At 41.9% G+C, this 27,877-nt stretch overlaps 1 protein-coding gene across 1 annotated transcript in view; it reads left to right on the top strand.

The window, feature by feature from the left end:
• Positions 1–23,749, top strand: part of plcl1 (phospholipase C like 1) — a 67,747-nt gene extending 43,998 nt beyond the window's left edge. The window contains exons 2-12 of the mRNA XM_044019123.1: positions 2,743–2,817; positions 2,907–3,194; positions 4,510–4,806; positions 6,195–6,586; positions 7,481–8,600; positions 9,120–9,296; positions 12,886–13,248; positions 15,656–15,859; positions 18,661–18,736; positions 19,199–19,308; positions 20,459–23,749. Of these exons, the coding sequence (XP_043875058.1) occupies positions 2,743–2,817; positions 2,907–3,194; positions 4,510–4,806; positions 6,195–6,586; positions 7,481–8,600; positions 9,120–9,296; positions 12,886–13,248; positions 15,656–15,859; positions 18,661–18,736; positions 19,199–19,308; positions 20,459–20,668 (3,312 nt within the window). The 3' untranslated portion in view covers positions 20,669–23,749. The remainder of the gene's footprint in view (positions 1–2,742; positions 2,818–2,906; positions 3,195–4,509; positions 4,807–6,194; positions 6,587–7,480; positions 8,601–9,119; positions 9,297–12,885; positions 13,249–15,655; positions 15,860–18,660; positions 18,737–19,198; positions 19,309–20,458) is intronic.
• The last annotated feature ends 4,128 nt before the right edge of the window (positions 23,750–27,877 follow it).

Below are 27,877 nucleotides of genomic sequence, written 5' to 3'. Positions count from 1 at the left end.
TCTGTGTGTGTGTGTGTGTGTGTGTGTGTGTGTGTGTGTGTGTGTCTGTCTGTGTGTGTTTGTCTGTGTGTGTGTCTGTGTGTGTGTGTCTGTGTCTGTGTGTGTGTGTCTGTGTGTGTGTGTGTGTGTGTGTGTGTGTGTCTGTCTGTGTGTGTCTCTGTATGTGTGTGTCTGTGTGTGTGTGTGTGTGTGTGTGTGTGTCTGTCTGTGTGTGTTTGTCTGTGTGTGTGTCTGTGTGTGTGTGTCTGTGTCTGTGTCTGTGTGTGTGTCTGTGTGTGTGTGTGTCTGTGTGTGTGTGTCTGTGTCTGTGTCTGTGTGTGTGTCTGTGTGTGTGTGTGTGTCCAACTAAATACACACTGACCTGCTTCTGTTTAAACTCATCGTCAACTTAATAAAAAACACATTTAGTGACACAGACACAAACTCTGACCTCACTGTGTGTGTCTGTGTGTGTGTGTGTGTGTGTAATATTAGAAGAGGAAATCAATATGTTTGCAACGATTCTCCCTCTCTCTGTTTCGTTCTCTCAGTTCATCGTCGCTGTTTTCATAGTTTTATTGTTTTCATAACAACTTTTCTAACAAAGAATATTAAAAACAAAAGCCTGAATGAGAGCAGGTTCATTTAAACTTGTTTTCTTCAGCTTGACAGGAAAATTCTCCTTATTTTTTATTTCTTTAGTTATTAATTATCTCACAAATATCAATTAAACACCAAAGTGCCAACAATAACGTTTCACACATGGATTTAACTGATGAAAATAAATCTTTAACAATGATCGTCTGAGCTTAAACTACAAAAAATAGCTAGCCTTAAGCTAGCGAGCTAGTTATCTGTCTACTTAAGCTTGCTAGCTAGCTAAATGGTTTGCTTTAAGCTAGTTAGCTTGTTGTCATCTACCAGTCTACATATCTTTATTTAGTTAGCTAACTTGCTATAAGTTCTATTTAAGCTAGCTAGCTAGTTTGTTAGCTTCAAGCTAGCTTGTCATCCATCCTTCTTTGTGGTTAGGAAGCTAAACCAGGTCAAACCACAGTGTTGTGGTACAGTAATTACTCAGATGTCCACAGGGACAGATTTTACGTGTCCAACATTCACTGTGTCATTAAGTGGAAGTGGAAATGTGAAGGTAATTTAATGCAAAGTGGGCGACGAGTGGTTGATGATTTAAAAATAAACAAACAAACAAGCAAATATATCAGATTTATTCATGTACAGAGGTCATCCTCCTCCTCCTCCTCCTCATCATCATCATCATCATAAGCAGCAGCTCACTGTGGATTTTAGTTGTTTCTGAGGTTTAGTGAGGATTCATGTGTTCATTCTTTGTCTTATACATAACTAAACTGACCTTGTGGACGCATACGAGTGTATTATGTTGTCGTCGCCATAGCAACAACCACGTTCCAGCATCTGTCCTCACACTCCTGCAGAGTCAGGAAGCAGAGCTGAGACCTGTGAGCTGTCCCATTTTCACCTGTGTGTGTGTGTGTGTGTGTGTGTGTGTGTGTGTGTTGTGTGTGTGTGTGTGTGTGAGAGACCACCACGTCCACTGAGATTTCCTTTAGTCTGGGTTCAGGTTCTTGTCGTGTTTGTCATAAATGATGACGGTCATCATCAGTGGTGAAATGAACCTTAGTGCTTCTGTGCTTTATGATTTCATTTGTCTTGATATGATAAAAATGGTTATGGCAACAAATGCTAAGCTACAGATGAAGAAAGTGATAGAAAAATTTACTTTTTTTTTATTTAACACCAAATTAGTAATTTAGTTTTCTATTTAGGCAAATAAATTCTAATATTTACTCCTCATACACTCATACTAATATAAATAAAGTTCTAAACTAACTTATTTGGACGATTAAAGAACAAGTACACCTTTTTTTTGCCATTAATTCATTTCTATGATGAACGTGTGAAATCACCTCCTTCCTCAGGCTGTTTTTCACACTTTAATTTCACAAGTTTAAAGGAAATAATTCTTTGTTTGTTTTTGGCTGAGGAACACATTTATTGAAATAAAAATAATAATTCTTCACCTCTCTTTGACTCTTTGTACTAAAACCTCAGCACTTTAGCAAAAACATGTCAATCTGCCAGATTAAATCAGAAAAATAAACAGACAGTTGGTCCTAATACAGAGAAGGAAACACTCAGAAAACACTTTACAACAAATGTCAAGGCTGAAATTCAATATTTCATATTATTATAAGCTTCTACTGTCAGGAGCAGTAGAAATTTGTGATTACAAAAATAACTGTTTTTATATTTTTGTTCCCATGTCATGAACTTTAATGTGGCAACACATTTAATTTCTAAATGTAAATGAAATTACTTGTTGAACATATTTATTTAACTCTGAGGCATCAGATTTATCTACTGCACGCTTAAGTCCTTAAGGACAAAAATGTCCACTTCCAGAAAAGTGGAAGTGGACAAACTGCTACTTCTGTATAAATCTCTTAAACAGCTTCAGCCCTGCTCAAAACAACCAATCATTCAATCATGAGAAATCTTAACCCTTTAAAATGCAATTTTAATGATGTCACAAAACCCCAAACAAATGTTGCGGGGCTGGGGGATTTTTTGTTTTAGATCAGTCTTGAATATGTGAAAGAGTAGCCAAGATATTGTCATAAAGTCATACAGGACTTAATTGAGTTTGAATGTAAATTGAACGCAGAATGAGACGACGTGTCCCTCATCTTGACCTTATGTCTGTGTCTCTTTGTCCTTTCCCAGGATCCTTCAGTGCAGAAGGTGGGCGGAGGCAGGAAAAAGACTGTGTCCTTCAGCAGCATGCCCTCTGAGAAGAAGGTAGGTTTAAAAAAAGAAATGTATCATCAACATCAAACTTCCTGTTATAAAGAATCATGGATAATAGAGTTTCTGATTTTCCATGTCAGGTGAGCAGTGCAGCAGACTGCCTGGCCTTCATGCAGGGCGGCTGTGAACTGAAGAAGATCAGGCCCAACTCCAGAGTCTACTGTCGCTTCTACACCCTGGACCCGGACCTGAGCTGCCTGCGTTGGGAGCCGTCCAAGAAGGACGGGGAGCGAGCTCGCCTCGACGTCTCCAGCGTCAGGGAGGTCCGCACGGGCAAGAGCACGGAGACCTTCCTCCATAACGGACCGCTGTCTGAACACCTGGCTGAGGAAGCTGCTTTCTCTATCATACATGGAGATGATTACCAGGTAAGAGGAGAAGAAGAGGACACCTGCTTATGTTTGTTATATCTGTAGAATATTCAATTCAATTCAGTTTTATTTGTACAGCGCCAAATCATAACATACATGATCTCAGGTCTCTGTACATAGACAACATCAAAGAGAACAGAGGAACACAACAGTTCACACAATGAGCAAACACTAGGCATCAGTGGAGAGAAAAAACTCCCTCTTAACAGAAGAAGAAACCTCTGACAGAACCAGGCTCAGAAATGTGCGGTCATCTGCCTCGACCGGTTGGGGTGAAAGGAAAGTGGGGGACAGCGGAGAGGTGGGGGACAGAAAGGGGGGAGAGAAAGGACAAGAGGGAGATGAGGGAGAGACAGAAGAGAGAGAGAGACCAGGAGCAGATACACAACAACTGTATCAAGTTACAAGTTTATACAGTTACTGATATCGACTTTTTAATTATAGCACAATAATAATGGTGATGATATGTATGATATGGATAGCCTCGAAAACTGGATCTGGATCCTGCAACCTGCAAGATGAGAATACAGAGAGAGAGAGAGAGGGAAGGAAGGAAGGACACAAACTAGGGAGAGAAAGAGACAAGGTTAATGACATATAAAAAGTCATATTCATACCCTGAGTGTGAGAGAGTGAATGTGCGTGTACCACAGGAAAATCCCCCAGCAGTTTAGTTCTATAGCAGCAGAACTAAGAGATGGTTTAGGTTTCCCTGAACCAGCTCTAACTATAAGCTTTATCAAAAAGGAAAGTTTTAAGTTTAACTTTAAACACAGAGAGAGGCTCCGCCTTGGAAGCTGGTTCCACAGGAGAGGAGGAGCCTGGTAACTAAAGGCTCTGCCTCCCATTCTGCTCTTACAGACTCTGGGAACCACAAGTAAACCTGTATTTTGTGACCTAAGTGGTCTGTTAGGGTGATAGGGTAAGACTAGGTCTTTCAGGTATGAAGGGGCGTGACCATTAAGTGCTTTGTACGTGAGGAGGAGGATTTTAAATTGAATTCTAAACTGTGGGTGGAGCCAGTGTAGAGAAGCTAACACTGGAGTTATATGGTCTCTCTTTCTAGTTCCTGTCAGAACTCGTGCTGCAGCATTTTGAATGAACTGAAGGGTTCTAACAGACTTGTTGAACATCCTGATAATAAGGAGTTACAGTAATCTAATCTAGATTAACAAAAAATATATTTTCACTTCATTTCCTTTTGCCAGCTATGTGACTCGAGCTCATTTGCAGTGGATGCAGTCAAAAAACCTAAACTATCCCTTTAATTTACATAGCTGATAATCTCGGTGTTATCTTTATTTCCCTACAGTCTCTGGACTTGGTTGCTCTGTCCGCTGATGTGGCAAACATCTGGGTGACGGGTCTGCGTTACCTGTTAGCCCACCCGTCTGTGATCGGCGGAGCCGGGTGCGGTGGCGGAGGAGGAGGCGGGGCTTTGAGTGAAGGTGGGGGCGTGACAGTGGAGGGAAGCCTCGGGAGCAAGATGAGGAGCGAGTGGCTGACGGCCGAGTTCGCCCAGGTGGATGAGGACGGCTACGGCATCGTGTCTGAGGACGTGGCGGTCGCCACCATCTGTAAACTGTGTCCCGGCATCAAAGAGGCAAAGGTGAGTGGCATTTTAAAATCTGCGCTTCATGCAGATGACAATGATTCATTCGTTATTTATTTATCGTGATGAAACATGATCATTATGACAGTTAGTGAAAGTCAAAGTGGCTAACAGTGGCTAACAATAGCTTTTACCGTTCATTTTACTTTTGTCTTATTTGTTTACATATTTAAGTAAAATTATATGTGTTGTATATGTTGTAAAATGTATATGTTGATTTGACTTTGTGTGAACAAAATACCACGGAGAGCGCTGTTATTGACTGCTAACACTGGCTAACAACGGTTTTTACTCAGTAATTTTACTTTTGTCTTATTTGTTTAACATTAAATCAGCAGTAAACATATTTTAGTTAAATTTTTATCCGTTGACTTGTTGCTGCGCTGTTTGTGTAAACAAAATACCACATAGAGCATTGTTATTGACTGCTAACAGTGGCTAACAATGGCTAATAGTGGCTAACAGTGGCTAGCTGGCATGTTTTTTTTTTTCCAACTTCTCAACTGGAACGTTTGGTGACGGCTACTGCGTCAGTGATGTAACGTCAAAACGGACAAAGAAAAAAGACCTTGAATAAAAGATTTAATAAGACATTTGTCGATAGTGGAAATGATAATTTTCTTTTTTAATCACATGGAACTGGATCAGGTCCAGAACCACTATCAGAACCCGTCCAAGATAAAAGAACAGAGAGGAATTTAAAAACGAGGGGAAGAGAACAGAGAACATTATTACTGCATTGTATTGTCTGATTCAGGTCACTTTAATATCCTTACAGAAGTGAGATAAGTGAAGTTTAATCAAGTTTGTCTCAACTTCTTTGAATGAATGAGGCCCAACTTTAATTAATTCACTTCATGTCTCACTCCATCATTGTCTTCAGAGTGCAGACACTCTGATAAGACCACAGCACTGTTATAAAGATACAAGCCTTTATTTTATTATAATTATAATAGTTTAGAATAATTAGAATGCTACACCGCAAAAACTGATTTTCAAAAAAGGAAAATAAGCATTATTTTAGGGAAATTGTCATTTATTTTTCAATAATAACGCAATAATATAACAGTTATTCATAAAATAATGCAATAATATAACAGTTATTCATAAAATAACTCAATTGTATAACATTTATTCATAAAATAACTCAATAATATAACATTTATTCATAAAATAACTCAATATTATAACATTTAGTCATAAAATAACTCAATAATATAACATTTATTCATAAAATAACAATAATATAACATTTATTCATAAAATAACTCCATATTATAACATTTATTCATAAAATAACTCAATAATATAACATTTAGTCATGACATCACTTAATAATATAAGATTTATGTGACCGGACGCTGCTGTTTTCCATGTGTCTTCAGGTGCGTCTGCGTTTTAAAGAAATCCAGCGCAGCAAAGAGAAGCTGACCTCACACGTGACACGCGAGGAGTTTCAGGAAGCGTTCTGTGAACTCTGCACACGGCCCGACGTCTACTTCCTGCTGGTGCAGCTGTCCAAGGACCGCGAGTGTCTGGACCCTCAGGACCTGCGTCTCTTCCTGGAGACGGAGCAGGGTCTGTCCCTGGCGACGACGGAGGGATGCTGGGAGCTGCTGCGGCGCTATGAGCCGTCGGTCCAGGGCAGAGAGAGGGGGCTGATGGGTCTGGACGGGTTTGCCCGGTACCTGCAGTCGCCCGAGTGTCAGCTGCTCGACCCGGAGCACCAGGGCGTCTGTCAGGACATGAACCTGCCTCTGTCTCACTACTATGTCAGGTGTGTTTGGTCGTGGCACTATGAAGTTTCGAGCAGATTGGTCCATCTACGGCAAAGTTAAAGTCTACTTCCTGTTTCAAAGCAAAATGCGGCTAAATTCATAATGGCTGACTTCCTGTTGGGTCAACTTAATGTTCGCAGACGCGTCCATGGTCTGTCTGTCGTCTCACTTATGAACTTTGGAGAAGATCGGCCCATTTACGGCAAAGTTACAGGACACTTCCTGTTTCATGGCGAATAGTGGAAATTCACCAAAATTCCGATGGTTGCCGTGGCCACGGCCTTTTGAATCCGTGAAATTTTTCGACAACTCTTCATATTTGATTTTTTTTTTCGTGCTCAGACGAGTTCGCTCATTTGTGCAAATCCTCAAGATGGATGCCTAATTCAAAATTGCCGACTTCCTGTTGTGTCAAGACCATAGTCTCAATGGACGTTTTTGTTCGTCTTAAATCAAGTTCCCACCAAGTTTAGTGAAATTTGGTGCAACTTGATTTCGGCTTGGCTTTTTGTCATGTGATTAAGATTCAAGATTCAAGATTCAAAGTGTTTATTGTCATATGCACAGTAAAGAAACACGTTTCCCTGTACAATGAAATTCTTACTTTGCTGTCCACTCAAAAAACACCAGCATAAAGTAGAAAAGTATAAATATACATAAGAAAAATATAAATATTACAAGAAACTAAAATAACATATATGCATAAAATAAGTGTAAACATATGCATATAAACAAGAAATAAGAACTGTACATAAAGTGAATACTGGTTGTGCAGTTTAACAGATTTAAAGTGACATGTTTCAGGTTTTAAAGTGACGGTAACAGATTAAAAGACAGACAGACGGACATTCCTTGCACCTATAGACAGATTAAAAGTTGTTGTTTTTCCTCAGCACGTCGTATCGCTCGTACCTCCTGGACGACCAGGTCCACGGCAGAGCGGACATCGGGGGCCTGATCAAGTCTCTGCAGTCCGGCTGTCGATGCCTGGAGCTGGGAGTGACCGACGGTCCGGAGGGGGAGCCGCTCCTGGGCGTGGACTACGGTCCAGACATCCCCCGCCAACATCACCACCACCACCATCACCACCACGCACCTGTGACCATCCGCTCCGCTCTGGAGGTGGTCAACAAGTACGCCTTCCTGACCTCACCGTACCCCCTGCTGGTGTACCTGTGCCAGCGCTGCTCTCCCGCACAGCAGCGAACGATGGCACAGCACCTGAAGAAGGTGTTCGGCTCACGGCTCTACACGCCCGACGCTGCGCCGGTGAACCTGGGAGGGCGGGCGACGATCCTGCCGTCCCCCGAGCAGCTGAAGGGGCGGATCCTCATCGTGGGGAAAAAGCTCCCCGCGGAGGAACAAGGCTCGGAAGGGGAGGTTTCTGAGGAGGACGAGGAGATCGGAGGAGGTGGGCCTTTGGCAGGGCGGCGGATGACCATACCGGGTGAGGAGGAACTGGGCGTGGTCTTAGTAGTGCCTCCACCCTCTCAACCCAGGAAGCTCCGCCTCCACAAAGACCTGTCGGACCTGGTTGCGATCGCTAGGACCGGCAGCCGCAGCTTCTACGCCCACAGAATGAGTCAAAGACAGAGTTCTCAGCAGTCGCCGCCCAGCAGCCCCTCCTCCCCCGGCACGCCGCTGCCCCCCGAGCCGCCATATTGGACGCTGTGCTCGCTGGGCGAGGGCGAGGCCGGGCGACTGACCAGTGAGTGCCCGGAGGACCTCGTCACGTTCACTAAGCGCACGCTGACCCGGGTTCGGCCCAGCTCAGTGCGTCTGGACTCCAGTAACCCCAACCCTCAAGGATACTGGAAAGGAGGCGTCCAGCTGGTGGCCTTGAACCAGCAGACGCCGGGCGCCATGTTGGACCTGCACCGAGGTCGATTCACGCAGAACGGTGGGTGTGGCTACGTCCTGCGACCGGCCGTCATGACGGACGTGGTGTCGTATTTCAGTGCCCACACGCAGGGATGCGTCCCGGGGGTTCCTCCACAGACGCTACGCATTAAGGTACACGTGGTTTTTCTGTTTAACGGGATATTTCTGCAGAGAAGAGAGTTTATTCATTAAAGTAAAATACGAAACACATTTTGAATTAAAACAACATGATAATAACAATAATAATAATAATAATAAAACATTTTCTAGTTTTCTTTACTTGTTTTACAAGATATTTTTGTAGATCTTGAACAACTGAATGAATTATTTTCCACCATTTTATGAGCCAAACATCTCATTTACAATCAACGAATTAATAATTTATAATAAACAATAATTAGTTGCAGCCTCATTTTCAAATAGAAGTGTATGTTTGTATTCTGAAGAATTAAAAGAAAAGTGTTTGGACAGTAGAAATAAATCAACTCAAGCGGAAGAAAATACAGAAAACAATAGAAATAAAATGTGAATTTATTAAATCTTCAATCTCACGTGTTCAACAGAATGAATTTGGATTTATTTGTGTATTTTATTTAAATTTTTCTTTCCTTATATAATTGAAATGTTAACATGTTTGGTGTCTCTGTGCAGGTCATCAGCGCTCACAACCTGCCCAAGCCTCAGGGGTCGGGGGCAAAGGGAGAGGTCATCGACCCCTACGTGGTTCTGGAGCTGCACGGCGTCCCGGCCGACTGTGCTGAACAACGGACACGAACCGCAGCTCAGAACCAGGACGACCCGCTGTTTGACGAGACCTTTGAGTTTGAGGTACGACGTTAAACTTGTGTGTAAAGTTGTGTTGCTTCTATTAAATCAAAAGAATTGTGTCTATAGCGACAAATGTCTGTCCTTTTTGTTTGTCTTTACTCTCTTTTTTTTTAATAGACAAAATGTTGGTCATTAATCACAAGTCTGAGGTTTCAATTTCTTTAAGTATCGTGAATAGCTTACTTGCTACCTAGTTACTAGTTATCTATCTGTCTGTCTGTCTGTCTACTAGTTTGTTATCTCTTTAGCTAGTGAGCTTATTATACAGTATATCTAGTTAGTTAGTTAGCGTGCTATCTAGTTAGTTAGCTTGCAATATATCTAGTTAGTTAACTAGCTTGCTATCAAGTTAGCTCCCTAACTTGCGATATATCGAGTTAGTTTGCTAGCTTGCTGTCTATCTAGTTAGCACACTAGCTTATGATTTATCTAGTTACCTAGCTAACTTGCCATCTATCCAGTTAGCCTGCTATTTGGCTTAAAAATGAAATTGCTTCTCAAATCACATTTAAAATATGAAAATTTTGAATCCAGCACTGAGTCAGTTGGTGATTTTGTTTTCCACAGATTTTTTTTTTACATAATTTCTTAAACAAATGATTATTATTGTGTTTATCAGGTGTTTTTGTGTCATTTAGGTGTTTTTAGCAGTGTATGTAATAGAAATGTTGAGTCCTAATCACTTTATAATTACGTAATTACAGGCGAATTTTGAATCATATTTGACAGAGAATAGTGAGACTAAAAGCACTGTGTTTTATTGATATCTGTGACTCTGCTTTTACTCATCGTCAGATGGACAAAGAAATTTGATGGTCTGGATTTCATTTCCATGAGTCACATTTGTTCCTTTTCAAAGAATAGAGCTCATGTTCTGATCACACAACACTGCAATTACAGCCCAAAGCATTTGTCAGATAATGCTCATAATTCAAGCTAAAGTGAAGACGTGCAGCAAATGACACAAACTCAAAATGACGATTTCGAGTCCAATTTGAACTTTTTCCATATTAAATTCAATTAAGGTCATGCAATCCAAAATAAAATGCAGGTTTAGAAAATGGCAATCACAGATATATTTAGATGTGTTTTTATGTTGCAACATTCTGTTTAATCCATTTACGTATGTACACGACAGCTCCTCATATTAATCCTGTTTAGGCACTGAAAATATGTATATATATATATATATATATATTTATTTAAATCCCTTTAAGTGTTTTTCTAATCAAGAAAAAACAGTCCTTAGAATGTGGAATCTATTTAACGGTGGCAGAAATCGTCTCAGAAGCATATTTATGATAATGTTGTTGTTCAGAATCGTCCATTAATCTGTCACAGCACGGACTCTGCCTCTATTAAAACGGTAAAAATTGCACTTTAATGTGCGTTTGAATGTGATTGAATATTGATAAGAGCGGGAACAATGTCAACAGCAGAGGAGAGCTGGAGCTGCTGTCTGTGCACCTGCATGGAAACAGACCTCTGAGTGCTTAATTAAAGTGGAATCGACATTTAAATGATGCACTTCTATGAATAGACTTTCATATGCAAAGAATTCATTACATGAGATTGAATTTGAGGACTGTGCTGCTGCTGATTTGACTTTTTTTGTCAGAACTGACAGAGTCCTGTAATCGTTTGGCTGAGCCATAAAGACAAGCTGTCACAACTGATATGTCCCCGTCTCTCTGTGTGTGTGTGTGTGTGTGTGTGTGCTACGACCTTTCCTGTCATAAACACGGACCTTGCCAGGACCAGTAGTCCTCATGGAGACCAAAACCTGGTCCAAATGAGACACAATCTCATTTCAGTCAGGATTAACATGTGAAACTGTGTTAAGGTTCAGGTTATGAGATAACTGACAGTCGTGTCTGTGATCCTGAATCATGTTGTGATGTTTGATAATAACGTACGTAACCATAGAAACAGGGACCTGCATTTTAATAGAAGACTGAAGGAAAAACTTTGTCCAAAGTGAAATAATTTGTCCTTTTTTGTGTGTGCTTTGGTTGTTTTGTGTGGCATTAAGTGGACTATCTGTCTAGTTAGCTTGCTAGTTATCTAGTCAGCTTGCTAGCCTATAATATATCTAGTTAGTTAGCTTGCTAGTTATCTAGTGATATATCTAGTTAGTTAGCTTGCTATCTAGTGAGCTACCTAGATTGCAATTGCAATATATCTAGTTAGCTAGTTGTCTTGCTATATAGTTATCTCATTAGCTTGTGATATATTTAGTTAGTTAGCTTGCTTTTTATCTAGTGAGCTACTTCACTTGCGATATATCTAGTTAGCTCACAAGCTTGCACAAGTTAGCTAGCTTGCTATCGCGTTAGCTACCTAACTTGCAATATATCTAGTTAGCTAGCTTGCTATCTCATTAGGTTGTGATAGATCTAGTTAGTGAGCTCATTTGCTCTTTCGTTATCTCATTATCTTATGATACATCTAGTTAGTTAGCTAGCTAGTGAAAACACGGTCTCACTGGTTTAGAACCGGTTTAAACCAGTTTTAAAGTGAGAGAGTATCAAGTGTGTTTTTGGCCATTTAGGTTTGAAAGTGATTGAATGAAATGTCACAGCCTCAGTGACTGCGTTTGTGTTTGAATACAAATCAAAGACATTAGCTAATAACATTTCTCTGTGATTTCTCTTGTTTAGCCTCTTTTCATCTTCATAGACGGAAATGTCACAGTGTGTGTGTGTGTGTGTGTGTGTGTGTGTGTGTGTGTGTGTGTGTGTTCCTCATTAGTGGACGTGAAGTTTTGATCTGAAACACTAATATTTCACGTAGCAGTGAGTGCGTGAGTGACATTATCGCTGCACCTGAACCATCACTGACTGATCTATGAACAGGAACCAGTGTTTGAACCTCCCCCTCTCTCCCCCTCTCTCTCTCTCTCTCTCTCTCTCTCTCACGTTGTAAACATTTAATGAATGGCAGCGACTTTAATGGATCTAAATCCAACACAGATGAATAATGTAGCGGTGCATTAAAATGTGTCTTGAGACGACCAAACATTAAACCTTTATAATCAAAAGGAGATGTTTGCTCACTCCACTGAAGGGAATTTAATTGGTTTAAGCCATTAAAGGAGATTTATGTCAAAAATGCTGTGTGCAACAGCGACCCCTGGTGTTTTAAATGGTTACTGCAGTCCCAAGAACACTGACACAGAGATTTTGTCATTGTTTTGATATTTAATTTAAAGTTAATTCTTTTCCACCAGCCTAGATGCTCATTTGGCCCCAGGTTATTTGAGTTTGAGGCCGATCCCTGGCTCAGTGTGTGTGACTCACTACCTTTGAGTGGTCAACAATATTAGAAAAGCACTAAATAAATACAGATCATTTAAAGTATGTGGGCTACACGTTGGTTTAGTGGCTAACATTGTTGCCTCACAGCAAAAAGGTCACAGATTCAGAACCATATTTTATTGACTGCCTTTCTCTGCTGCAAAATTGGGGATTAGGTGAACTGGACACGGCGATCGTGTCCAGGGTGTGACTCCGCCTTTCACCCTAGGTCAACTGGGATTAGCTCCACCTCCCCTGTGATGTCACATAAAGGTTTTTTTTCTCTAATCCAGGTGAACATGCCGGAGATGGCCCTGCTGCGCTTCGTGGTCCTGGACGACGACTACATTGGAGACGACTTCATCGGTCAGTACAGCGTCGCCTTCGAGTGCCTTCAGCCCGGATACCGCAACGTGCCCCTGCTCGGCATGTCGGGAGACCCCTTACCCCACACCAGCCTGTTTGTCCACGTGGCCGTCACCAACCGGCGAGGGGGCGGGAAGGCGCAGAGGCGGGGCCTGTCTGTGAGGCGGGTGGGGAGACGGGGGAGGGGCTACGTCACGCTGAGGAACACGGGCATCAAGGTGGTGGATGAGACCTTTAAGGCGGCGAGTTCCCCACTGAAGGAGGCGGCAGACCTGCGGGACGACGCTCAGGTGAGGTCACAGCGATACGCTCACTGATCTTAAAGGGATAGCTTGGGATTTTTTAATTGTTTATTTTGTTTTGTATATTATTTACGCTCCCACACCAAACTCCAATGAAAAACACAACCACTTTATCTCACGGGGACACAGGAGCTGCTGAGGAGCTGCTGGTCTACTGCTGCCTCGTGTGGTCAGTTTGTGTCACTGAGATAAATCTGAACAAAGGATTTCAAAAGCCGAAGTCGCAAAATAAGACGTTTGAAGTTAATGATGGAGGCAGCAGTGGATCAACATCTCCTGTGTGCTGTGATGTTAGAATCAGTGGTTTTCTCTCTGAGGTTTGGTGTGAGAGAGTGACCAAGTTAAACCAGTGACGATCACCAACTTTCCAATAGAAGTAGTTTCTTTTCATCGTTGATTTTAAGGCTTGAACAACGTGATGTTTTTGATACAGAAGAATGGAAGATGTTTATGAATCCTCTTCTTGATTGAAAACAGGGCAGTGGTCAAAGTCTCATGGATCTCTGAGGAAAACAACAACAACAACAACAACAACAACAACAATGTGTACAATGAGGCTTTTGGATGAACCAAAGTCACAAGGACACTGTTCAGAGAGCTTTTTAACAATATTTCATGGTCAGTGCTCGAGCTGCAAAAACACATTTATTTTTTCATAAGCCTGTCTTTCTGCGCTGCACTGACCCTTTAAAGCTCCACCGTGTGACCACTAGATGTCACTAAATCTTACTCACTGGACCTTTACCATTTTATAAAGTTGAAAACAGCTGAGTCAGATCAGATGATGAAATCAGACTCTGCTCAGGACTTTTCTGTGGAATGATGAAGAGAGTGGGAGATTATTAAGCATCTATAAATAAACCACCCACCGTCTTAATAATGCACGCTCGCTAACGTCAGGCGCCGCCATGTGAGTGGATGTTAACATCTGTGGGTGGGCGACGTGAAGAGAAGCCTCGTCCACGCCGTCATTTTCATTAAAAAACGCTTAACATTTAAAACCTGCATGATTTCTACTGAATTTACTTCAGAAAGTTTTGAAATCGTGTCTTAAAATGACACAGAAACATGGACGTTTGAGCATCAGTGTCACGAGAGTGACGTAAAATAACAGAATAATCCCTTAGATTTGTCTTTTTCTCTTGGTTCATGTTGGGCAGGGTTTATTGTCTTTACTGCAGGCAGCCACCAGGGGGCAAACATGACAATACATCTTGATAAAGAAATGCATTAAGATTGAATTTATTATTGTTGTTATTGTAAAAAAACAACAGCACTTGTTAAACGGAGGAATATTTCAAAAAAACATTTAATAGTAATGTGCGTAACATCTTAAAGTGTGTTAACATGATTTATGTTGAACCTGAGGAACATTTGTAGGCGGAGTTATCGCCGAGCTCTGAGAGAAACTGATGACACTGAGGTAGAATAATGTAGTTGTGCTGTTTTTCCCCTCAGATCCTCCTTTATTACAGGAGGATGCTCAGTGAAGACACACTGCGCCTGCACGCTGCGCTGCGCTTTTACACACACCGCGCCTTACACACACGCACACACACTCACTCATTCTCCCACACCAAAAAGAAAAGTCAGTGATTTTCGCTCCCACACCAAATGCCATTGAGAAAATCATCGATTTTACATCACGTCGACACAAGAGCTGCTGATCTACTGCTGCCTCGTGTGGTCACTTTGTGTCACTGTGGTAAACCCGAGCAAAGGTTTTAAAAACGCCAAACTCATGGAAAGAACATGTTTGAACTCGCTGACGTAAGATCAACAGCTCCCGTGTCCCTGTGATGCACAATGGATGATTTTCTCTATGGGAGACAGAAGCTTCAGTTTCCACTCAGAGAAACTGTGTCTCACAGTGAGATAACACAGTCAACATGTTCTTAATCCAGTTAGATTTGATGTGGATTAACCTTTTTATGAAGTGGCTTAAACCTGGTTTTCCTGCTCCTCACTGGCACTAAACCATGTTTGGCATGTTGTGTTTATTATTAGAGCCTCTGTGAAATGACCCAGAAATGACTTTATCACAGAACACTCGTTTCCTAACACACCTGCTGCCGCTTCAAAATAAATAAATAAATAAATAAATAAATAAATCCATGTCACATTTATGCCATATTGCCTCCTCTCTTTTTGCTAAATGCGCTTAAGCTAAGGCTGATTTCACCGGATTAAAAGCACCAATGACGGCCATATTGATTTAATTCACAGGAGAGATGGCAGATGACTGTGTGTGTGTGTGTGTGTGTGTGTTAAGGGTGCGTCACCCTTTCTGACCTTTCTCAGCTTAGTTTTACAGCCGGAACAGTACATCTGATCTAATTCTATTTTTCCCTCTCCTCTCTCCTCTCCTCTTCTTTCCTCCTCCTCCCTCCCTCAGAGCACCACTGCCAGTTTCAAAGAGCAGTGTGGGCTCCCCACGGTGGCCAAACTGAAGCAGTGCATCCAGAGTCTGGCCACCCGGCTGCAGAGCCCCGAAGGCAGCATGGGCGCCACCATGGTGCTGAAGGAAGGTTACCCGTGTCTGGAGCCCCTGGTCAACCTGTCAGAGATCACGCGCAAGCTGCTCACGGCCTACGACGCGGTGAGACACGCGGAGTGACAGAATACTGACTTTACTCGTCTGTTCATTTAAAAATAATCTCTATTTTCCTACACGTTTGTGAAGTTCTGCCACTTTGCAAACCACTCACTCTACCACACCAAACCCCATAGAGAAAAACAGTCACTGAAGGAAATCCAAACAAAATATTTTAAATGCCGAATTCACAAAATAACACGTGTGAACTTAGTGATGGAGGCAGCAGTGGATCAACAGCTCCTGTGAGCAGTGATGTTAAAATCACTGGTTTTCTCTATGGGCTTTGGTGTGAGAGAGTGAGTGGTTTACAAACGTCAGTGTCCTGCTGGAAAAGTCTGTAACAGTGAGATAAAGACGTGGACGTGTGACGTAGATATCGGAGCTTCTCCAAGTTTTAGAATTTACTTTTCTGAAACTTTACTCTGTGTGTCTGTGTGTGCGGACACAGACACACAGACACACCGACACACACGCGCGCGTGCGTCATTGGCGATGATGATGATGTTTGTGTGTGAACGCAGCACATGTGAGCTCAGCAGGTCGCTGTCATGAACACACATTGGTGGTGAAGTTTCCAGTCGCACATCACAACTTTTCAGGCTTTCTGGGCACACACACACAGACATGCGCACACACACACAGACAGACACAGACACACACACAAGACAGACACACACACACACACACACACACACACACACACAGACACACACACACACACAGACACACACACACACACACACACACACAGACACACACACACACAGACACACACACACAGACACACACAGACACACACACAGACACACACAGACACACACACACACACACAGACACACACACACACAGACACACACACACACACACACAGACACACACAGACACACACAGACACACACACACACACACACAGACACACACAGACACACACAGACACACACACACAGACACACACAGACACACACACAGACACACACACACAGACACACACAGACACACACACACACAGACACACACACACACACACACACACAGACACACACACACACACACACACAGACACACACACATACACACACACAGACACACACACACACACACACACACACACAGACACACACACACACACACACACACACACAGACACAGACACACACACACACAGACACACACACACACACACACACAGACACACACACACACAGACACACACACACACACACACACACACACAGACACACACACACACACACACACAGACACACACACACACACACACACACACACACACACAGACACACACACACACACACACACACACACACACACACACACACACACACACACACACACACACACACACACACACACACACACACACACACACACACAGACACACACACACACACACACACACACACACACACACACACACACACACACACACACACACACACAGACACACACACACACACACACACACACATACACACACACACACACACACACACACACACACACACACACACACACACACACACACACACACACACACACACAGACACACACACACACACACACAGACACACACACACACACACACACACACACACACACACAGACACACACACACAGACACACACACACACACACACACACAGACACACACACAGACACACACACACACACAGACACACACACAGACACACACACACACAGACACACACACAGACACACACACACACACACACACACACACACATACACACACACACACACAGACACACACACACAGACACACACACACACACACACACACACACACACAGACACACACACACACACACACACACACACACAGACACACACACACACACACACACAGACACACACACACACACACACACACAGACACACACACACACACACACACACACACACACACAGACACACACACACACACACAGACACACACACACACACACACACACACAACACACACACACACACACACACACAGACACACACACAGACACACACACACACACACACACACACAGACACACACACACAGACACACACACAGACACACAGACACACACACACACACACACACACAGACACACACACACACACACACACACACACACACACACACACACACACACACACACACACACATACACACACACACACACACAGACACACACAGACACAGACACACACACACACACACACACACACACACAGGGCAGACACGTCTTCCACGTCCTCTGTTGCCCCAGAGCCAGATTTCTGTCGTCTTCCTTCTTCATCTCTTCATTTTCACAGATTCAGCCAAACTTTATTTCTGTGTTTCTCTCGGTTCTTGCTCTGATTCTGATCCTGACTGTGTTAGTGTCTGATAATCTGATAATCTGTCTCTCTCTCACACACACTATACTTCATGACACTGTGACTCTAAGACTTGATTAATCTGTAAATGTTATATCCTGAGAGTCTGACTCTTTTAATCTGCAATTCTGTTCATCTATAACTCAGAGACTGACTTTATTTTACTTGTGATTGTGTTAATCCATAACTTTTAGTCAGAGTCACTGTGACTCGTTTATTCTGAGATATTCAATGTGATTCTTTCACTCCTGATTTAGTTAATCTGACTTTTGCCCTGAGACTCTTTTTAATCTTGTGCGACATTTACGTGACGCGTTGAACAGTTCAGTAACTCAATCATCAGTGTAGAGATGATAATCTGACCCTCAACCTCACAGTGTGTGTGTGTGTGTGTGTGTGTGTGTGTTCAGATGATCGCCTCACAGAAGCAGCTGATCGAGAGCGCAGACGCGGTGCAGGAGCGGATCGACCAGGTCCAGAGAGAAGGTAAGATTTTTACTGAGCAGTGAAGTCTTCTCAGGACCAAACACTCGTCACACAGGTGAGTAACGACGACGGTGAGTCCGTCAGTGAACAACGTGACGACTCTGACGCAGCCGTGACTCTTGTTTTTCCACTCAAGAATGTGACGTAAACATTAGGACGCCTGTCTCATCATGAGCACATCTGTATCAGGTGTATCGCACCAGCGCGACCTTTTCCTCTGCCGTAGATAACTCCTGACCTTTACCTGACAATGCAAATGTCAGGGGAAGAGGAACTGGGCTTTTGTGTACATATGTAAATCACATACCACACACACACACTCACACACACACACCTGATATATCCTGTTAGTCATGTTCACACAAATCACATCTCCGGCTCCACAGTAATGCTTTTGCATATATTTGCTCTGTGGATGTCGTCCACTCACCACCGACACCACCGCTGCTTTCTCCTCTGCAGGCATGGACTTCCATGAAGATCTGGCTCGGCTCGGGGAGAAGGAGGGGCTGAAGGGCCGGAAGCTGGGTAAATCTGTGGAGAGCTTCACGTGGAACATCACTGTCCTCAAGGTAAAGGACCAAGAGACTGACACGTGTCAGACTGATGTGGATTCACCACAGGCAATATAAACAATCAGGATTCACAGTGTAATTACAACAAGTCACCCTGAGACACACCCTGATCACGTAAACATGTACATATATACATATATATGTACATATATGTATGTATATGTATATATGTATATATATATATATATATACATATATATGTATACATATATGTACATATATGTATGTTTATACTACATATATACATACATATATGTACATATGTGTATGTATGTATATGTATATATATACATATGTGTATGTATGTATATGTATATATATATATACATACATATATGTATGTATGTATATGTATATATATACATGTGTGTATGTATGTATATGTATATATATATATATGTATGTATGTATATATATACATACATATGTATACATATATGTACATATATGTATGTTTATACTACATATATACATACATATATGTACATATGTGTATGTATGTATATATATACATATATGTATGTATGTATATGTATATATGTACACATATGTATGTATGTATATATATATACATACATATGTATATATGTACGTATATGTATGTTTATACTACATATATACATACATATATGTACATATATACATATATACATACATACATGTGTGTATGTATATATGTATGTATGTATATACTACATATATGTATATATACATATATGTACATATGTGTATGTATGTATATGTATATATGCATATATGTACATATGTGTATGTATGTATACGTATATATACATATATGTATATATATGTACATATATGTATACTGTATACATATATACATATATGTATATATGTACTGTAGTATATATATATATATTATATCGCATAGTATCGTATTGTACCGTCTCATGTCATATTGCACTGTATAACATTTTATGTCATTGTATCATATCAGTGATGACAATAATAATCCATGTAAATATTTTATTCCACCTGTTAAAATGAAAATGTTTTTTTAGTGCAGTTGTTTTCTAAGTCATCCCATATTACTCACACATTCATCCTGGAGACCATGTGTTATTGTTTGTTTGAGCTTTTCTTGAGCCTCTTGTAGCTCCTGTCACTCAACAGGACTTTGTCTCCGCAGGGTCAGAGTGACCTGTTACGTGGAGCTAAGATGGATTCTCTGGACGCTCTGAGGCAGCTGGCTCTGGCCTGTGAAGCCTGTGGTCTCACGTCCTCGTCCTCCTCGTCCAACAACACCTCGTCCTCCGCCTTCTCCATCGCCGAGCTGCATTACTCCTCCCACCCTCTGTCCGGCCGCCGCAGCAGCACGCATGGCAACGGACGCATTTGACACACCTCCGTCCCTCTGTCCCTCTGTCCCAACGTCCGTGTCCCCCCCCCGTCCACCACTACCACCACTGACCGGGTCCAGCGTGCTGCCAAAGACGAAAGCAGGAGTGGAAACACAGAGACGAGGAGACGTGAAAGACAGAAAGTGAATCTGTCCTCCTCCTCCTCCTCGCAGTGTCTAGACTTGACCAGAACAGATGAGTGAATCTGTTAAAGCCTTAGGTGAGTTCATCCATTCATCACTGAGGCTCCGCCTGCACACAAGCGTCCCATGAATGTCCAGAGTTCCTGGAGGGGAGAGGAAATCCCTGACAGCAGAATCATTTATGACTAACCCCGCTGATGTTTACGATCTCCCCTGTCGAGCAGTGTGGTTCCCAAACATGGGGTCGGGACCCACAGATGGGTCACAAGAGATATATTTCATGAGAATTTTCCCAAACCTTTTAGTTTCGATGTGAATTATGTTGAGTTCATTTTCAAAACACCTCGGTTAACAAGTTCAAAGAAACCCACAGAAGTCTGGGAAACACTGATGCAGAGGAAGCAGCCTGAAGAAGACTCGGAGCAGGACTTTTCTTGGGTTAAGATATTGAAACGTGTGTGTGTGTGTGTGTGTGTATTATAATATGTTTTTAAAGCTCACAAACTTTGTGTTTTATTGTTTGTTTGTTTTTAGCTCTAATTGCAGTAAAATGCAGTCAAACTTTAGTTATACCTCATATAAAAAAACGGTTTCTTCATCGTCGCATACGCATTCTTCCATGTTTTCAACATTCCACTCCAGTATGTCGTCTTACCTGGTCTTACCTGGTCTTACCTGGTCTTACCTGGTCTTACATTGTCGGGCGTCTCTTCAGGGTTCATGCGTGATAATGACACTTCATGCGGACCATAGTGAACCTTGTGGACGCAGAGAGTTCCAGGCTCTTGGTTCGAGGTCTCCACGTCTGGGACATCCAAATATGAGGGTTCTTCAAGAAGTTCTCTGTCTGAGCTGGAAACAAGGGGGCGGGGAATAACTGTACAAAATAAATCCATTTGTCACAGTCCACAAAAACTCAAATACTCGTTAAAATCAAAAGACATGGAGAAGAAGATGTCTGTGAAGGTTCTCACAAGAGGACAACTGGACTCGCTTGAGTGAAGCTGATGATGATTCACCTCCATCCCAAGAGGTGAGATCTTCCTCAACTCAACTCGAGTAAGTCCAGTGGCCTCCACCAGGGTTCCTCAATTCTAGTTCCAGATGTTTCCCCTGCTCCAACACACCTGATTCAGATGAATGGGTTGTCGTCCGGCTTTAGCAGAACTTGAAACATCTAGAACATGCCGGATTGTGGGATTGAAAAGCCCTGGCTTACAGGTAACTGCTGAGGATGACAAGAAGTTTATAGTTCCAGAAGAAGCCAAACGTGGATTTGAACCGGCACCTTACTCACCTGAGCAGACACCAGCTGACCTCCTGGTCTCCTTCCCAAAGTGAAATCAATGCTTTTACAGAAGAATCTGAAGCTTTAAGACTCAGATTCAGGGACCTTCTCTGGTGACGAGATAGTGTGAACATTGGTGGACCAAGTGCACTGATGTGTAAGACTTTCTCCCGAGAACTTTTAAAGTAGCCTCAGATGTGTGGAGGAAAACGTGGACGTGGAAACTATGAACCGGCGTTGACGTTGCCTGAAAGTCGATAAAATACGATAAAAGATTAAGAGTTCCTCACGCTCTCCTCTTACTGAGCTGTTGTTGGCCTTCAAACTTGAATTCTGAATGACCTTTTAGGCAAATACGAGACCATCACGTCTAAAATATCAACAGTTATGAATAAGATTTGAGAATTTAAAGCGGTGGAATGGACTTTTAGGTTTTTTTCTTCATCATTGGCGTCAGTTTTCTCGGTGGATATTTCCAGATTTCAGAGTTGTTTTCTGGTTGTTTGAGAAACTCTGCTTTATTCATGTACTGTGTGGAATGAGGAGTGTGTGTGTGTGTGTGTGTGTGTGTGTGTGTGTGTGTGTAATGTCATCATTATCTCCATGGTCTGAAACACGAGGACCGAGGCGCAGTCGAGCAGATGTGTAGTAATTGGAGAGGTTGTAGTACTACATGTCTGCTGTAGTACGACTGTGGGTCATGTGACCTCCTGTGTGTGTGTGTGTGTGTGTGTGTGTGTGTGTGATGAATATAAGATGTAGCAATAATGAATAATAACAATCGTGGGTAGAAGTTACAGGAGAAAGTCAGCGTGGCGTGCTTTAACTGTACTGACTGAATGGTTTGATTATTGACTAACTGTGTAACTCAGTGATGCTTTTAAACGTCGGTGTCCAGCAGGTGCTCGTCGTCGTACTCTTGTCAGTGTCAGTGGTTCCTCCAAGCCTTTTCAGTGTAAGCGTGTGTTTCTTCTTCTTCTTCTTCTTCTCAAAGCAGCAAATACCGGATTCTGGTTCTTTTAACTCAGCGTTTCTACTCGTTCTCTTCTCCTCGTGTTGGATCTTAAGCAACACAATCTCGGCAGAAGAGATTTACCTCCTTTTTGAGTGTCGTCACACGTCACGAGCCTCTCGTCTGGTCAACAAGAGTGATTTTTATGCTACAGTTGAATGATTGCGTGTCAAAAAAGCCAAAATATACAGTTACAGGTAGATTTAAAGGTTATTGGAAGTTGTTTTGAGAACAAGAGCGTGGTTTATGTGTCGTCAACAGGAAAAACAAAGAAGACCCACCCAGTTCAGTCCAGACTTGATTTGTCCAATAAGAAAGAGTCTTTATCCTTCATGGTCGGGTGTTCTTCTTCTTCTGCCACCAAGTTCTGGCAGATTGTTCTCTACAGTCGAAGTCCCAAATCACAGTTTGTAGTCTCAAACCATCATTCTCATCCTAATTCTTTCCCCGTTCCTTAATCCTTCTGGATCCAAATCCCCAGTTCCGTCTTGGTGGGTCTTCAGCACAGAAGTACTTACATATGAACCAGTTGCGTAAAGAAATGCCAAACATTAAATCCTTAGGTCAGACATATGGGTCCACCACTAATCTGTGTGTTTTTGGACTGTGGGAGGAAGCAGGAGAACCTGGAGAAACCCATGCAGATATGAGGGGAGAACATGCAAAATCCACACAGAAAGACTCTCAGTCAAACCAAAATCTGGTTCTTCTTGCTGTGAGGCAACAATTGAGCCACTGCACCACCTTGTGGCCTCAAGAATGTATAAAATGACATTTTGAACGTTTACTCCGCCCTCTTTTGGGAGCAAGGTTGTTGTTGTTAGCCAATCAGAGACTGAGCAGCACATCAGGCGGTATATTTTATTTGTTCAGAAAGTCGCCTTGTTTTTCTAACTGCACTCTCCATCCTGAACCTCCTGCTGCCGTCTCAGGGTGATGAAGCTGATGCTGATGAGTCACTCGCAGCCAGAGGAAGGAGGTTGACCTCATCACATTTCCCTCTGTGTGTGTGTGTGTGTGTGTGTGTAGAAGAAGCTTCTAAAAGTAGAGGAGAGTTTTGTTGTGGAGGGATCAAAGGTTGTGGGGTTACAGACGACGGTGGATTAGCTTGAGCTTGAACGTGTGCTTGTGTGAGTTCACCTGCAGAGGTTGATAATTGGCTGTGAGCTGCAGACAGAGTGACAGCACCTGCTGCCTCGCTCTATTAATACCACTGTGACTCACTGGAGGCATTGTGGGGGTTTGTATTTGCTGTTGTCTTATGATGTCTGCGTCGTGACACCGCCGTGCCCCCGTTCATGACCCGGTGATGCAAACTGGTTCTCCTGCCTCTGTAAAAGTAGCTGTCATGTTGCCTTTAAAGGGACAGTGCTGGTTATTTTGAAACCATGTGGCTGTATGAGGTAGAGAAGCATCAGACAGTCAGGGCTATCGAAGCTTTGTGGGGAAAAAAAAGTATTGTGGACCAGTTCCTGGGTGTCCCAAAGAGGAACGTATGGACGTCAATGTCCAGGAGCGATGTGTCGGTCATCACCAAACTGCTTCAAAAATTGCTCTGAATGTGTGTCATCTAAACACTTAAGCCTACAATATACTTGAGAACATGTTCTCCACGTCATCTCACCGCTAGACGTCCTTTTCTGTCACTTTTTAAAACCACTCACTCTCCCACACCAAACCCCATAGAGAAAATCACTCATTTTACATCACAGCACACAGGAGTTGTTGATCCACTGCTGCCTCCTTCACTAAGTTCACATGTCTTATTTTGTGACTTCAGTGTTTGAAATCCTACGTTCAGATTGACCTCAGTGGCACAAAGTGACCACACGAGGCAGCAGTAGACCAGCAGCTTCTGTGTCCCCGTGAGCTAAAATCACTGATTTTCTCTACGAGGTTTGGTGTGAGGACACAAACTTTATATCAAAGAGATAACGTGACAAACATATTCTTAAGCTATCATAGACTTAGGTAAGTGTATATTTTATCAGACGAGCCTTTTGATAAGCTGGTTTTAAGGTTTGGAAGAGCTCCACGCTGATTTCACAGAGTCATACTACATGTCAGAGATCTTCTTACCTGCAGGGAGCATTAATGATGCATCGGCCGCAGTAAAACAAACCACAGTATTAGCTTTCTGTGTTCTGGTTTTCATGCCTGCCGCTGACATGGTGAAATAACAACCGGGTCAAAGGTCAAACGGGCCATGGGATTGACTTCACCTGTACATACATGAAAGACGCAGGTCACAGGGGTTTTTATCTTTGTAGGTGATCATCCAGGGTAGGAGAGTTTCAGGTTTTACTAATTAGGTCATTTCCTGTTCAGGTGAAGCGACTCATCAGTGATGTCTGGACACGTAACAACCGGGACAACATGGCAGCTTTTTATTTCCGCCGAGTTTGCAACAAAAATGTCCTGTGTGTCTGCAGTATTTAACCCCCACTGCATCTGATACGTCCACACTGTCTGTCTCTCACTGTGTTTTTGTGTCTCATAAGTGCGAGTTTTCGGAACAAAAACCTTTTTTTTACACACGTGTATAAATCACGTGCTTCAGTGAAATCATGAATAATAGCGTAGAGTAATTCTGCGTTCACAGCGGACGCGACTTTGCGATACTCACGTTGGCGATAGACACGTGTCAAAATCACGGCCATTGCACCTACCGCATAAAGTCAATGCAAACTTAACAGCCATGTTGTGTCCAGATCCGAAGTTCCAAGCGAGCTGAACCGAAATTAAAACGTGATGTCATTAGACTGCCGGCCACTGATTGGTCAGAGAGTGTCGTCACTGGAAGAGTCACGAGTGCGACGTCCGACACAAGAATCAAAGCCAACAATGTCCAACTGTAGATCAATGTTAAAAACCCTAACCCTCATCTCCAACATTTAGCAGAAGAGTCTGGTGCATGAGCACTGTCCCTTTAATTCTTTAAAAATGTTAATATGACAGTATGACGTTTTTCAGCCATTTTGATAATCAATAATTTGGTTTGAGTGTTAATTAAAACTTCTTAAATGTGAACAATTTCTGGTTTCTTTAATCCGGATAACAAAGAAGGAGTTCAAACTGATTAATTATGTCATGTTTTACATTTTATGGACCAAAGAACTAATTGATTAATCAAGAAAATAATTGGCATGTTAATCAGTTTTTAAAATACTTGTTAGTTGCAGCCCTCATGACATATTTGGGTTTTCCTGCCTGTACTAATGTAACATGTTCCATGTTTTCTGGTGGATTAGCATAAAATAATCATGTGACTTTGACAAAGAAGAAACTTAAGCTTGATATTCAGAGTGGCAGATGACGAGGGAGTTGTAGAAACACTATTATGATCCTTTAAATGACAGAAAATTCCTTTTCAAGTTTACAAATCTCTGCATTACACTTGTATCACACTCTGCTTCACACATCTCTGCACTTTCCTCAAACACCTGATCAACACTGTTAATTTTGCAGCGTTTTACCTCCGTGCTCTGTAGTTCTCTGTGCTCGTCAGTGTGTGGCGCTATACCTGTTTTTCCGCAGACCAGTGATCAAAATAGTGAATTAAACATTCATTTTTAATAAGTAACCGGAGAGTTGTTTATATTTGCCATCAGTGACGTGGACAAAGTCGTACCTTGGAAAAGTGAGTGTGATGGTATTTTAGGTTGTGTTTTACAGTGTCTGTGTTGGCTTGTGTTTACACCGCTGACCTTTTTTTTTGGTTTGTTTTTTTCTCTTCACTGTTTTTCTGACAGTCACTGAACGTTGTTTTTTTGTAAAATAGTTAAGAAAAAAAACAGAATAAGAAAATATTTATTGAAGTGTGTTTTAAATAAAAAAAAACATAAATATAATGAATAATTAAATGGACCTTGCTTTTATTTTGAAAAGCTACTGTGTTTTCTATCTTACAAGTAATCAGTCTTAAAAGTATAACAAAGAAAATGTATACCAGACTAAATAAAGTTTCCTGACCAAAGCCTCTGGTTGCCTCCTTTTTTAGTCTCTATTATATATGTATATATACTGTTACACTGAACATATATTTGCTATATATAAATTATGTAATGTATGACAACAACAACATTACTACTAATAATAAACATTTTAATTTGATTTAAATTTAATTTATTTGTAGTCATTTAAATATTTTTGTTGTAAATGCATTCTTTCTTTAAACCTTTAATTTTTAAGTGTTCTTTTATTCCTTTAAAGCTTATCAAACGACCTTTGTTTATGATAATTTACGTTCTTTAACAATTTTGGCACATATACATATAATTTATCAGAATTTTTTTAAACATATTTTGGTGTTAATTCAATAATTTATAATAATAATTTCACTACAAAATTATAATAACTGTAGTTTTACTGAAGGGAAAGTAACTTTTATTGTGAAAAATACATGTATCAGAACACCTGTTCATATCCTGTCACGGCAGGATGTGCACAGGTGTCGCTGTCGTGTGCTGATTGTCACAGAGTGACGTCTCCTGTGCCTCGCTGACGATCTTTGGCAGAGTAACAACAGGCCCTCGAGCTGATTAACTGCCAAAGAAACGACCGTTTTAACGTTAATTACAACATGTCCTTGCATTATTGTCTGTAAACGTTGACAACCAAAGTACCAGTAGACGAGAATAAGCACTACAACATGTTATTTTCGAATAATTTGGCATTAAAGACGTAGTTTTTGAGTTCATCCGGGTACTTTGTCGAGCGGGAAACCAGGGGAATCGAAATGGCGGAGACGTGGATTCTGGTGACG

The sequence above is a fragment of the Solea senegalensis genome, linkage group LG2, assembly GCF_019176455.1.
Source record: "Solea senegalensis isolate Sse05_10M linkage group LG2, IFAPA_SoseM_1, whole genome shotgun sequence".
NCBI lineage: Eukaryota > Metazoa > Chordata > Actinopteri > Pleuronectiformes > Soleidae > Solea > Solea senegalensis.
The sequence above is the reverse complement of the archived record's forward strand: the minus strand, read 5'-3'. Positions and strand labels throughout refer to the sequence as shown.